We start from the raw sequence: 12,760 nt of genomic DNA on the forward strand, positions 1-12,760 counted from the left end.
AATGCTTGTCAGCACAATTTATTTACATTTCAAAGTCACTATAATAATAAAATTACATAATAGTAAATCTTACTGTACTTAAAGTTAAAAATAAAACAACAACAAAACGGTTAGACTGTATTTTAAGGTGTCCTTGTTATAGTGTATTTATACTAGGGCCGGGACTTTATCGCGTTAATTTAGATTAATTAATTACACAAAAATAACGCGTTAATTTTTTTTAACGCATTTTAATCGCACTTATTTTTGCACCACGGAACGTTTCTCACTGGATGAGTTTCGGCGGACCGATTATACTGGAGCACCAACTAGCGCAAAGAACGGACTTGCGTTCTCGTGGAAACCGGTCTTGCCAGGCTTCTTTGGAAGAACGAACTCGGAAGGACGCGAGAACACAGAACGCACACTTATGAGAACTGAGATGGCCTGCTTAACTGACCGCATAGTCTCAGCATAAGAAACGGCCAATGAACAATAAATATTACAAAATGTCATAACTTATTAAAACATTTCATACTATTATAGATATTACTTTCATATAATTGTATTGTTTTATTTTACAGCGTTATATGTTTTACTGTTCAGATTCATTTTAATATGCCAATAAAAATGCAGACTTTCTCCGGGTCTTATAACTTTATTAAAATTAACCAAAACAAAACGATAAATGTTTACTTTCAACTTGAAGAGCCGTTAAGTATTTGTGAGAGCGACTTTAAAGCTTACAGGCTTACGTACACCGGCCACCCACAGCGTTTTCTGGGATTTCTAACGGCTCGATTCTCTCAAGTCTGCACTCGATGCATCCTCAGTTTCAAGAACATATTCGGGCACTTTCATGCATCCTCTGTACTTGCGTTGTCATTCTATATATATCTATGCTTGCATTCTTGAGAATTGGAACTGAACTTCGACGGTTAATGATGACGTAGAACGAGAACACAAGGACGCAAGATCGCTGAAGAACGCATACCTCATTTCATAAATGAGCTTAGAATTATTGCTTCTTCTCTACATACACTTGAAAGTAATAAAGCTATTACATTAGCTAATTTTTTCAACCAATTTAGTGACTCATAATATATTGTAACCCCTTCTGTATTTTCTTTTTATTTATTTGTTTTATTTATTTATTTAGTTTATTTCTAAATCATATTTAATTATTGATGTTAATGATGTACACTGTATATAACTTAGTTGTGTCTGCCTTGTATCTGAAATTGTGATTTTTTTTCTATGTCTTAAGTTTGTTCAGTTAAAGCCTATTTTGCTTGTACATTTTTTGATTTTCATAATAAAAAATAAAAAAATAAAAAAAAAACCCAGAGAAAAATTCAGCAAGAATCCCAAAAAAAAAAAATAAAAAAATAAAAAAAAAAATCGCTGAAGAACGCATATTGAGAAACAGCCAAAAACAAACCGCAGTGAACATGGACGGGATGGGAAATGTAAAAATCCATATAAAAAAAACTTACTTCTCACTGTTCTCAGGTCAAATATTTATATGCGATTAAAATGCGATTAATTTCGATTAATTAATTACAAAGCCTCTAATTAATTAGATTAATTTTTTTAATCGAGTCCCGGCCCTAATTTATACATTTAAGTACTGAGTAATATTAATGAACTACATGTACTTACTATATGGTTAGGGTTAGCCTTGGGGTTACTTGCATGTAATTATGCATAATTTGTTGTTATTATAATAGTCAGTGCATGTAACGTGTAACAAGGACACCTTAAAATAAAGTGTTACCAAAACAAAACCCCTAAAAAATTAAACAATTAAACATAGTGTGCTCTTTTAAAGTCTGTTTTTTCCGAATTTAGCACTCTTTTTAAAAGTATGCTAATGTGTACTTAATTTCTCACAAGAGTGGTGGTTATAGCTCCAGAGTTTTGCCAGTTCAGTAAGTCATGAACATCCACTCAAACAGCAGCAAATTGCAATGATGAAACCCTAACCCTCTGCTGCTGACCGGAGAGATGCATTAGATCCATGTAGGACACTTTTAGGAATCTTTTTAGGATCTTGAATCAAAGTCAACATCTTGATCAACATCTACATGGGCAGGTGCTGGTTTGGCATGCATCTTATTACAGCTGCCTAGTTTCTAGCTGTCTAGTTCCCGAGGCACATTGCACGATTTTAGTAATCCTATAAGATCACTGCACGCCACACTGTGAGACATGGATCTAATAAACTTGGCTACAACATGTGTGTAGACTGTACGATGATGACACCTATTGACTCGTACGATACGACGTACATTACTATAAAAGAATAAAACGTCATCAGCATTACGCTAGTGGTAAACAAAAAGAGCATGATAAATCACACTTTAGCAGTTGTAGTTTTTATGTGTGCTGAAAAAAGTTTAAGTGGAAAAAGAGGAAGGGATAAGAGCTTGAGGTAAGCAGTTTTATGTTTTAGCACCATGTCGTGTTGATTTCATGTGGCCTTTTTATTGGTTATCGTAGGTTATCTTTGGTCGCAAGACTGTGACAACGGCCGTCTTTGAACCTCTCTTACTGTACGACACAGGCCCACCGATCACAGAAATCGCCACGATTTGTTTCACGATGCCAGTCTTTCGTCTGGGACAGCTGAGAATCATGCAGTGTGTTTAAGGCTTTAGAGAAGGAACTCAGCCCCACACACACCTCAGACTTAGATGGACAGCATTATCAAATGGAGAAGAATTTCTTCAATAACCATTTCTGACTGTAATAGTTGTGTTATGTTGCAGAGCTGCATGGACACTGCCTTCATTTCCATATTGAGGCATCTTGCAAGGTGTTCTACGTTAGGCCCTTTTTGCATTTTTCAGCGGAATCTTTATGGTTATGTTACACAGTATCACAGCACAACAGACAGGAGGAGTTATGCAAATCAGGCAGACTCTAAAATAGACCCAATATTAAAGGAGCAGTGCAAAACAGCCTTTCCTCACACACACCTCTGCACGCAACAATCAAACCACACAGCTGACTAACCTGACCTCAAACCCAGGAGACTAAAAGAATGAGAAACGTTACATCTTATGTGCTGAACCCAAAGCCTTCCGAACAGTTTCCCTGCTAACAGGAAACATTCTCAGGACTCTTATGAACACATTCTTCCAAAATCATTTGTTTAGAGTATACATTGTGTTTTTTTAGTTCGATGGTCATCGACTTTTTTTTAATTAACTACTTGTTTCAGAACATTCAGAGAACATTCAGAATAACATTCCTATAATGTTTGCAAAATTATAAAAAGGTAACGTTCCTTTAATGTTTTTAGTAACATTAGCATAACCAAGAAAAAACGTTTTAAAAAACATTTGAGATTTTACATTCAAAAGTGACTGTGTTAGCTTCGTTGCTCCACAAAAAAAAAAAAAAAAAAAAAAAAACGTACTTGGCTGACAAATCATGAATTATGCTTAAATCTCGAGGCTGAAGGCAGCTATAATGGAAGACACTGACATTTCCACTTCAGCAACTGAATCGCATGAGTTACAGCAACTACAAATGACTGTAAAATTGCAACACGCATAAGGAAATGGAATGTTCCACATTCCACATAAAACTTTCATTACTTCCCATTTTTAGGGTATTCCAGTGTGAGTAATAGTAATAGTGAGTAGTAATGCGACACTTTCCATTATTCCTTTAAAGAACACAAGGGAAAGGGTCTACTGGAATGTTGCTCTGCAGTCAATAAGCAAACAGACCATTCACTTCCTTAATTTATGCTTCTGGTAATACTGTGCATGATTCATTGAGGAAAAAACTCCAATCAAGTCCTCATCCTGATTTACTCTGAAATGTCCCACATTATAAAAGTTATATAAATTCTTTTTTTTTTTTCATTTTGACTAGAAACAAATCTTCAGTGCTGTATCCTATGAGCTGGAGATCATGTTGATGCTAATAGGATCGCAGCACTGTTTGGGGTAAACTGCCTCAAAGTATCTGTGTGTTGAGACCTCTCATGTTACCGAAAATAAACAGCAAGTGTGCCCAGCATCATGCATTTACTGAGGGAATCAGGACATCAAGTCATTCTTGCACTGAGACAAACATGCTAATGCTGTGAATAATGTCATGAGTGCTTAGGGAGTCACTGGCATTTTTGTCTGATACCCGAGTGACTACTAATGACAGCGTAGAGCTATGGTGCCCTCTAGGGCACAAAAGTAGTAGTGTCAAAATGGTCATTGTGTTCTTTAGACCAGGGGTCACCAAGTTCGGTCCTGGAGGGCCGGTGTCCCTGCAGAGTTTAGCTCCAACCCTAATCAAACACACCTGAAGCAGCTAATCAAGGTCTTACTAGGTATACTTCAAACTTCCAGGCAGGTGTGTTGAGGCAAGTTGGAGCTAAACTCTGCAGGACACAGGCCCTCCAGGATCAAGTTTGATGCTCCCTGCTTTAGACGAAAAATCCACAAAATACAAGCACTTTGGACAGGCTACTGGCTGGACTGTCACCACAGGAAGGTTCAGAATGACATGCTACCTTAGCACTCATAAAGTTTCTGCAGTATGAAGTACACTAGCACAGGTCCGGACACACTTGACACTTGAATTTATGTTTCTCATAATCTTTTGGTCAAAAGCTTCTGCTGGCATACAAACAGAACTGGAACACTGTATCCCACAATGCAATGCACTCAACAAAGAAACAAACCAGTAGTAACATCACAAACAATGAAAGCATCTCCTTCTTGACTCATTAGTTGATCAGATTGGGAAAAAAATAAATAAATAAAAAATGAAATGAAAACATAGGCTATAACTCATCTTACTGACCTCAAACACTTGAAAGATATGCATATGTTTTTGAAAGAAATTGATTCTTGTATTTAGAAAAGATGCATTAAATTGATCAAACATGACATTTAAATGTTACAAATTTGTTTTGTTTTAAATAACTGCTGTTCTTATTAACTTTGTGGGGAAGAAATAACACTTTACAAAAATATTAAGAAGCAATTGTTTTCAACATTGATAATATATTTCTTAAACAGAAAATCGGCATATTAGAATGGTTTCTGAAGGATCATGTGACACTGTAATGATGATTAAAAAAAAATTCAACTTTGATTAATATATTAATCTAGAAAATAGTTCATTTAAATTATAATAATATTTCACATTAGTAGCATTTTACTGTATTTTTACTCAAATAAATGCAGCCTTGGTGAGCAGAAGAGACTTCTTTCAAGAATATTTAAAAAAATCTTACCAACCCCAAACTTTTGAACAGTAGTGTATACTCTAAGTGAAGAAAATCATATGCTTAAAGGGGTCATATAACATTGTTTTGTGTATTGGGTGTAATGCAATGGTTTTATGCAGTTTAAGGTTCAAAAATCACATTATTTTCCACATACTGTACATTATTGTTGCTCCTCTATGCTCCGACTTTCTGAAACGCGTTGATTTTTACAAAGCTCATCGTTCTGAGAAGCAAGGTGTGCTCTGATTGGCCAGCTATCCAGTTCATTGTAATTGGCCGAATACCTCAAGCGTAAGATGGAAATGTTACACCCTTACCGTATTGTGATGCCGTGTCCCGGCGCGACGATACAAAAACGATAAAAACCCATTATAAACTAGGCATTTGTTGCATCCAGTGGGGACATAATTACTGATTATAATGACTTAGGCCGTGTTCACACTTGGCGTCTTTTTCGAAGCTGCCGGCGCCTGTTTTACATTATAATCCTATGGAGTAAACAGTGTTTTCAAAAAAGTCCTGAGCGCTTTTTAAAACGCCACCGCCGGCGTCTTTTTCTGCAGTTCAGAGCGTTTTTTCGAGTTGAAAAAAATTTCAACTTTTCTGAAAAAACGCCCTACGTCAAGCGCCTTTTTGACAGCTGACCAATGACAAGCGAGTAGCGAGATCTGTCGTTTCCATAACAACAAGAAGAAAAATGGAAAAGGTGCCGGTAGATAGACTGCTCGTACTAGTTTCGGAGCACAAGGAGCTGTATGATATGTGCACAAAACTCTATCATAATATTGGTTCCTTCCCCGTATAATGTCGTTCACCCACAAACGTCGTTGTGAATCGACATTTTCTTTCCCGTTAACTTCAAAAGCCAACGCAAGAGCCAACTTTTTACTCTTTCTTGACATTTCTGCAGTACACAGCGCTAGGCTACTGTTACAGCTGTTGCTATGACAACAAAAGACGCTCTCAGCTGCTATTTGTAACAGACGCTGCCAGCTTTGTTTTTCATTTAAAAAAAAAAAAAAAAAATCGCTCGTCAACTTTTTCTAGTCAAAAAAGACGCCAAGTGTGAACACGGCCTTATACTGTCTTTTTGCGCGTCGCGTTGCATCACGCCGTGTAAACATTACCATGTCTGCATTTGTGATCGGAGAAATGACAAACAAGCACTACTCTACACTAGGGGGTCGACCGATATGTGTTTTTCAGGGCCGATGCCGATACCGATTATTACAGACCAAGTAGACCGATAACCGATATATTGAACCGATATATATGTCTGGTGTAAAAATGAAAATGAATGTCAAAATTAAGAATAACAAGGGCTCTGACAAAAACGGCCTTCCCTAGTGTTGGTTGCACTTCTTACTCTTGTCTTCCTCCATGCATCCATCTACAATAAGGGTAATATATAAAGAGAGAGTTAAAAGTGGGGCCACTGTATGCTTCATGATTAAGCCTATGAATACTAAATACTACAGCTAAACAGCTTGGGGAAATGTAAGTATTTGGCTTCAATAATTTTCATGTTAGAAATGTATGTGTAATAGCATAACCTCTCATAATTCTTCATTAATTATTTTCGGTTGACTAAATCATAACCTACAAGAGGTGACTATTCAATTCATCATCTAATGCACATCAGTTGATTAATTTAAAAAGCGCAATGTATATAATAAGTGTAAATAATTTAATTGTCTTCATAGCTCCATTGTAGAAGTTGTGAAGAAGACCGCAACAATTTTAATGAAACTATAACACTAATAGCCTGTTATAGGCTCACTTGGTTCAATAGCCTATTGAAATGTCCCAATTTCCGTCATCCTAATCTTGGCCTATGTGACAGTATCTTAGTCTTGGCCTATGTGACAGTAATTTCCATTAGTTTTCATTTACAGAGCAGTGCAAATGAAGGCATAAAACATTCATTTAATTTATCTTTTAATCAAATGAGAGTTGAACTATTTTTTGGCAAACAAATGGGTTTACTATTAAAATTAAAACGTAAGAAATAGCGTATTGTGTGATTGTTCTTTTAAACAAAAGTTAATAATTGTAGTAGCATTAGTAAATAAACCGAACTTTTATTTTGACGGGTTGCCATGAGGACCTCTTAAGTTTCTGTAGCCTATTTATGATATGACTTTATTTATGATATGATTTTACTCAAACGAAACAGTCAAATGCTCATGAAGTAACTCTCAGAGCAGTTCTGGGGATGATGTTCATGTATTTATGTCCTCATTTAGTGACATGGCAGATGCGGAATACACCGCGAGCGTCGCGCACTTCAGTGTGTGTGTGTGTGTGTGTGTGTGTGTGTGTCAAAACCGCGCGTCTGTGCCTTTCACATATACAGAGACACGCCGAACATGCAGAATTCATATTTAAATAGTCTTTTAGCAGCTTAATGTTTACAGATAGTCCATATCATGAGTCGATTTAAGTGTACTGACCTACTTTTGATTAATTCATCCAAACTTTGACTAATTCCGTGACTCCGCGTTATACAGTAAATTCCATATGACTGGATTCCGCGATTCCCCCTGCGTTTCCCCCATCTCGGAAATCATAAATAGATAATATTGAGGTTTTTACAACTTCAGTGTAGTGGATTGTAATTTATTGCAACTTGAGCAACGTCTGCTGCTGCCTTTGAGAGATAACTGATGCGTGATGAAGCAGCACCAGTTAGCAAGCGCTTTCGGTGTGAGAGCGCCTTTAGTCTTCCACGTTGATTGGTTGGACTCCTGACTCTCAACAAATCAGATGCGCGGTGGGCGGAGACTGCTCTAGGCCACAGAGTGGTGAGTTCCGACAGGCTGCATCAGAGCCAAATAGCGCGTTTCATAATTAAATAATTTTATCGGCACATCGGTTTTGAAAATGACCGATGCCGATTATCATAAAAATGCTTAATATCGGTGCCAATAATCGGCCAGGTCGATAATCGGTCGACCCCTACTCTACACTACTCAAATTCTTTAAATAAGAAATCATATTTACAGGCTTTGAGTCAGAAGTGTCAGACCATCCTTGCAAAGTTGGAATTGCCCCACTTTATAGAAACAGCCTTTGTGCAAGCCAGCATTGTAGGCTACTCTCCCAGGTTCAGGAAATAGTCCTCCGTAAAACGCGCTGAAAACACTCTAATATTTGGTTTGAACTGTTCTGGAACAGTGTTGTAAATACAACTTAACCACTGATTTCTAGTTGTGTCCTCTTTTGGAAGCCCAAACAAAGAAGTTTCGCTTTCACAACTAAAAACAGCGTCTCCATGACATGGACCCGGCGGCAGCAACAATACTAGAGCGAGAATAATAGTTCCACCCTCTTTCTTTGCGTATACATTTGGGCAGTGTTTTGCAAACCTTCCCACACCATGACATAGACATGTGGGGTTGTGTTTGAATGAGCCGTTTTAGGGGGGCGTGGTAGAGTCTTAACTTTTATAAAGAATATCTCTTTGGTTTTGAGACTTTAGTCTTTGCAACTTCAGGGATCTTATCTATGCACAAACAGTTTGTAACACTCCAAAGAGAAAGGAAAACTTGAAATCGCATCATATGACCCCTTTAAAAATCATATGTGTAAGAATTACAGAACCTCAGACACTTTGAACTTCTAAGATGGACAACACACACACAGTGCATTAACATACAGACATCTGTCTCCACATCCCACTGAGAGAAAATGTGGGAAAATGCCTCTCTCATATATGCATCAGTTCCTTTTCATCCCCTTCCTTCCCCTCACCCATCCTTCCCTTCACTCAGCTCACTCAGAATGGTTGATAGTAGAATATAATGTTCTACATGAATGCAAGTGATATTTACAGTCATGTTTGGTATCATTTGAATTGTCTCAGGGCGTCTGGTACAATGGTCTCATTCTTACAAGAAGTAAACTAAAAGGTAATACAGATCCTAAGAGTTTAGAGATGTATTGCACACTGTAGAGGGTGGGTCAGTTCCCAGTACCTTTCATGCAAATTACCTTCTGTCCCAAAAGGTGTTAACTCGACTTGATCAAAGCTAATTCCAATTGTTAGTTCCTGTCTCCATTGTCGAGGGATGTTTATCTTGGTCAGAGTACTTAAGGAAATGTTGCAAAAGGTTCGGGGCGATTCTGTAGCCAGAAGCCCGTAGTGTGGTGTGTCTCAATACTTCACACTATGTATTTCTATAAAGTCAGGAATGCATCCTTTACTCGTAGATTTATCTTTGAGAATTCAATGTTTTATATTGATATGATTTGATCTTTTTGAATTGGCTATGTAATTGACATAACACATACAGTATTTACCTGACTGATAATAAATTGTTACATTTGACCTTATTCTGTTTTACTCTGTAATTATTGACTCTAGTCAATTGTTGTATCCTTGTTAGCAACATGAGCAACCGAATGAACGAGTAAATATAAAGTCAAGAGTTAACTAGAATAATCAAATATCAGAAGAATACTAATTAGAAATAGACAATCAATTTGCATTTCAAGCTAAATACGAGGTCATAATAAAATGGAGTCAGATTAAATAATAAAATGGAGTCAGATTAGAGTTTAATTTAAATTGAAGAACTTTGCACATTGAAAAGACCAAACACGCAGGAAACCTTCATCCACTATTGGATACCTTCTTTGGGCCAAATGTGTGGACCTTACATATGCTTATCTACTAAAAACAAGAGCAGAACCGAGAATCTTTCAGTCGATTGAGAAGCTCCTGATCTTACCTTTGCCTGCTGGGAAAAAGCAGTCCATCTCCACACTGCTGCGAGAGTGAGAGATACACAGAGCGCTGCTGGGCACCAGTCCCTCCTGAGGAGGGCTCTTGTCTGTGGTCCGTACCAGACACCATCCCGGCCGGTCGCTGGGCCGCTCCAACAGCTCCACCGTCTGACCAGTCTGGACACTGAGCTCAGACGCACCGCTCGCCACAAAGTCCTGCAGGACCACCGTCAGCTCACACCCTCCAGAGAGCTAGAGCGCAGAGCAAAGGAACAGACAGAATAATTTTAGTAGGGGTTTTTGTGCCAGATTTGAGGTTTATATTAGCCTCAAAGGGGGAAATCAGATGTATTCAGTTAAATGTAAACACACGGATAAAATGTGAAAATGTAAAATCTGGACTCTGAGGGCGCAAAAAAATCTAAATATTGAGAGAATCGCCTTTAAAGTTGTCCAAATGAAGTTCTTAGCAATGCATATTACTAATCAAAAATTATGTTTTGATATATTTACGGTAGGAAATTTACTAAATATCTTCATGGAACATGATCTTTATTTAATATCCTAATGATTTTTGGCATAAGAGAATTATCATTTTGACCCATACAATGTATTGTTGGCTATTGCTACAAATATACCCATACTACTTATGACTTATGGTTACTTACTTATGCTTACTTATGGTTTTGTGCTCTAGGGTCACAAATAGCAAAGTGGTCAAGAAAAAAAATATTATACAACATCATATTATAAAAATGTCTCAATACTGGCATACTGTGTTACTACACACTCAAATAAAAAGGACATGTAGTGAATGCCGAATGAAAATTTAAAAAACAGAGATAGACAACAAGAGAGATATGAAAGAGGAAGTCTTCATCTGTTACAGTAGGGACTCTTCACAAACAGGAAACTGATTCCTGATCAGATGTGGCATTTCAGCAGTGATTGAAGAGAAAAACACTGTGTGTGTGAGTGGACGTTATGGCTGCTGGATACATGAACTCTGCTCAGAGTGTACATCTCTTATCAGTTTTACAGCTTTTTAAGCTCTCAAATATTAACAGCAAAAAGACTGATCTAGCTGACATGTACATTATTGCTTTTGGCAAGTCCACGTGTTTCATCATTATTGGTGTTTAACATGGATGCCAAGTCAGCTGTAAAAGTATCACATATAAGGTCAGAGGTGTGATGAGAAACTGCCTATTGGGCTGTAGTTTGACTAAATGTTGACAAAACCGTCATTTTTTCTTCGCAGAGACATTTTCTATTTTCATTCTCTTTCTTTATTTCTCTCTTTTTCTTTCTACTATTTAATGCAAATATTTGCAATCTGCACTTCAGTTTGTAGTACATTATAAAACAGTATGCAATAATAACGTATTGAGTGTAAATGATACATTTTAATTCAAATTATTAAATAGATGCTGCTGCCTTATTGGGACAATAAATCCCTCCCTACACCTACCCTAACCCTACCTGATCCTTTATTTTCAACTTTTTGATTATTTCCTTCATTTTTATTGAAAACGAATGCCTTTCCGATGTAATAGGAGATTTGAAAAAGCGAGAGAAAAAAGTTTGGCAAAATGCAAATTCGAACCCGGGGCGATCGCGTCAAAAAGACTGCTAAGCCACTGGAGCTGTTGTTTGAATAGCGTCTTTTGTAGTGTTCACTAGACCAGTGGTTCCCAACCTGGCCAAGTAGGGGGTCGTGACCCCCACTAGGGGTCGCTAAATATTTACAAGGGGTTGCCAAGCTCACTCCACAAGATGAAATTCCCAACAGTTAGTGCCTACCGTTTAATATTCTATATTATGATTAAAACCATTTGTTTACCAGGATTATAAAAACTCACCTAAATACTGTCCAGCATTAAGCAAAGGTAGTAACAATCTCACACAGTCGCAGCATGCAGCGTAGGATTCGTTTTGTTTGAAAATATGGCGGAAAGTAGTGAACGGTTTTAAAGAGGGAAATTATATGAATTAAAATATGAATGAATTAGGGGTGTGCAATATGATGATTTCTGATCGTGGACGATAAAATCTCTCCACGATCTGCTTTTGAAGAAATAATATAGTATCGTGCTACAGAAAACATTCTATCAATTACAGTTCTGCGCCGCCGTCTCTATATTCTGTACAACACGACATACACAGATAGAGTTACTCTGACAGGACGCTGCATTTATTCACGATCGCAAAAGTACATTATTTGCATACAAGCCTTGCCGGTTAAATGTTTAATTCGCTAAATTATGTTTAATCACTAAAACCCTTTCAAACAGCGCCTGATTACTGAACTAAGTTATCTTTTGCGCTAATACTGTCAAAACACACAAGGTTTACATACAGACTCTGTAGATGTCTGTAGATGCGTGCAGGTCTTAAAGGGACAGTACTAAACATTCTGCCGACTGTCATTGAAGGGATAGTTTATTTACTCACTCACATGTTGTCCCAAACCTGTATTAATTTCTTTCTTGTGCTGAACACAAAAGAAGATATTTTGAAGAATGAGGGTAATCAAACAGTTGTTGGTCCACATTGAATTTGATAGTAGGAACAAATCCTATGGAAGTCACTGTGGACCAGCAACTGTTTGGTTGTCCATCTTCTTCACAATAGCATTTATGTTCAGCAGAAGAAAGAAACTCACTCAGGTTTAAAACAACTTTTGAGTAAATTATGGTATAAAAATAAATCATGGCAGAATTGACAGACACATGACAGAATTTTTATTTTTGGGGGAACTATTCCTTTAACGTTAATAAAACAACAAAACACAAAGAGAAAAAT

General features: G+C 37.2%; 1 protein-coding gene across 2 annotated transcripts in view; it reads right to left on the minus strand.

The window, feature by feature from the left end:
* The window catches only part of LOC306876618 (kalirin-like), a gene marked incomplete at its 3' end in the record, with an annotated part of 270,920 nt that overhangs the window by 49,640 nt on the left and 208,520 nt on the right, over positions 1 to 12,760 (minus strand). For both annotated transcript variants that reach the window (XM_079427930.1, XM_079427929.1), the window contains exon 34: positions 9,961 to 10,207. In XM_079427930.1, the coding sequence (XP_079284056.1) occupies positions 9,961 to 10,207 (247 nt within the window). The remainder of the gene's footprint in view (positions 1 to 9,960; positions 10,208 to 12,760) is intronic.

This window comes from Barbus barbus (assembly GCF_936440315.1).
Source record: "Barbus barbus genome assembly, chromosome: 11".
Classification (NCBI taxonomy): domain Eukaryota; kingdom Metazoa; phylum Chordata; class Actinopteri; order Cypriniformes; family Cyprinidae; genus Barbus; species Barbus barbus.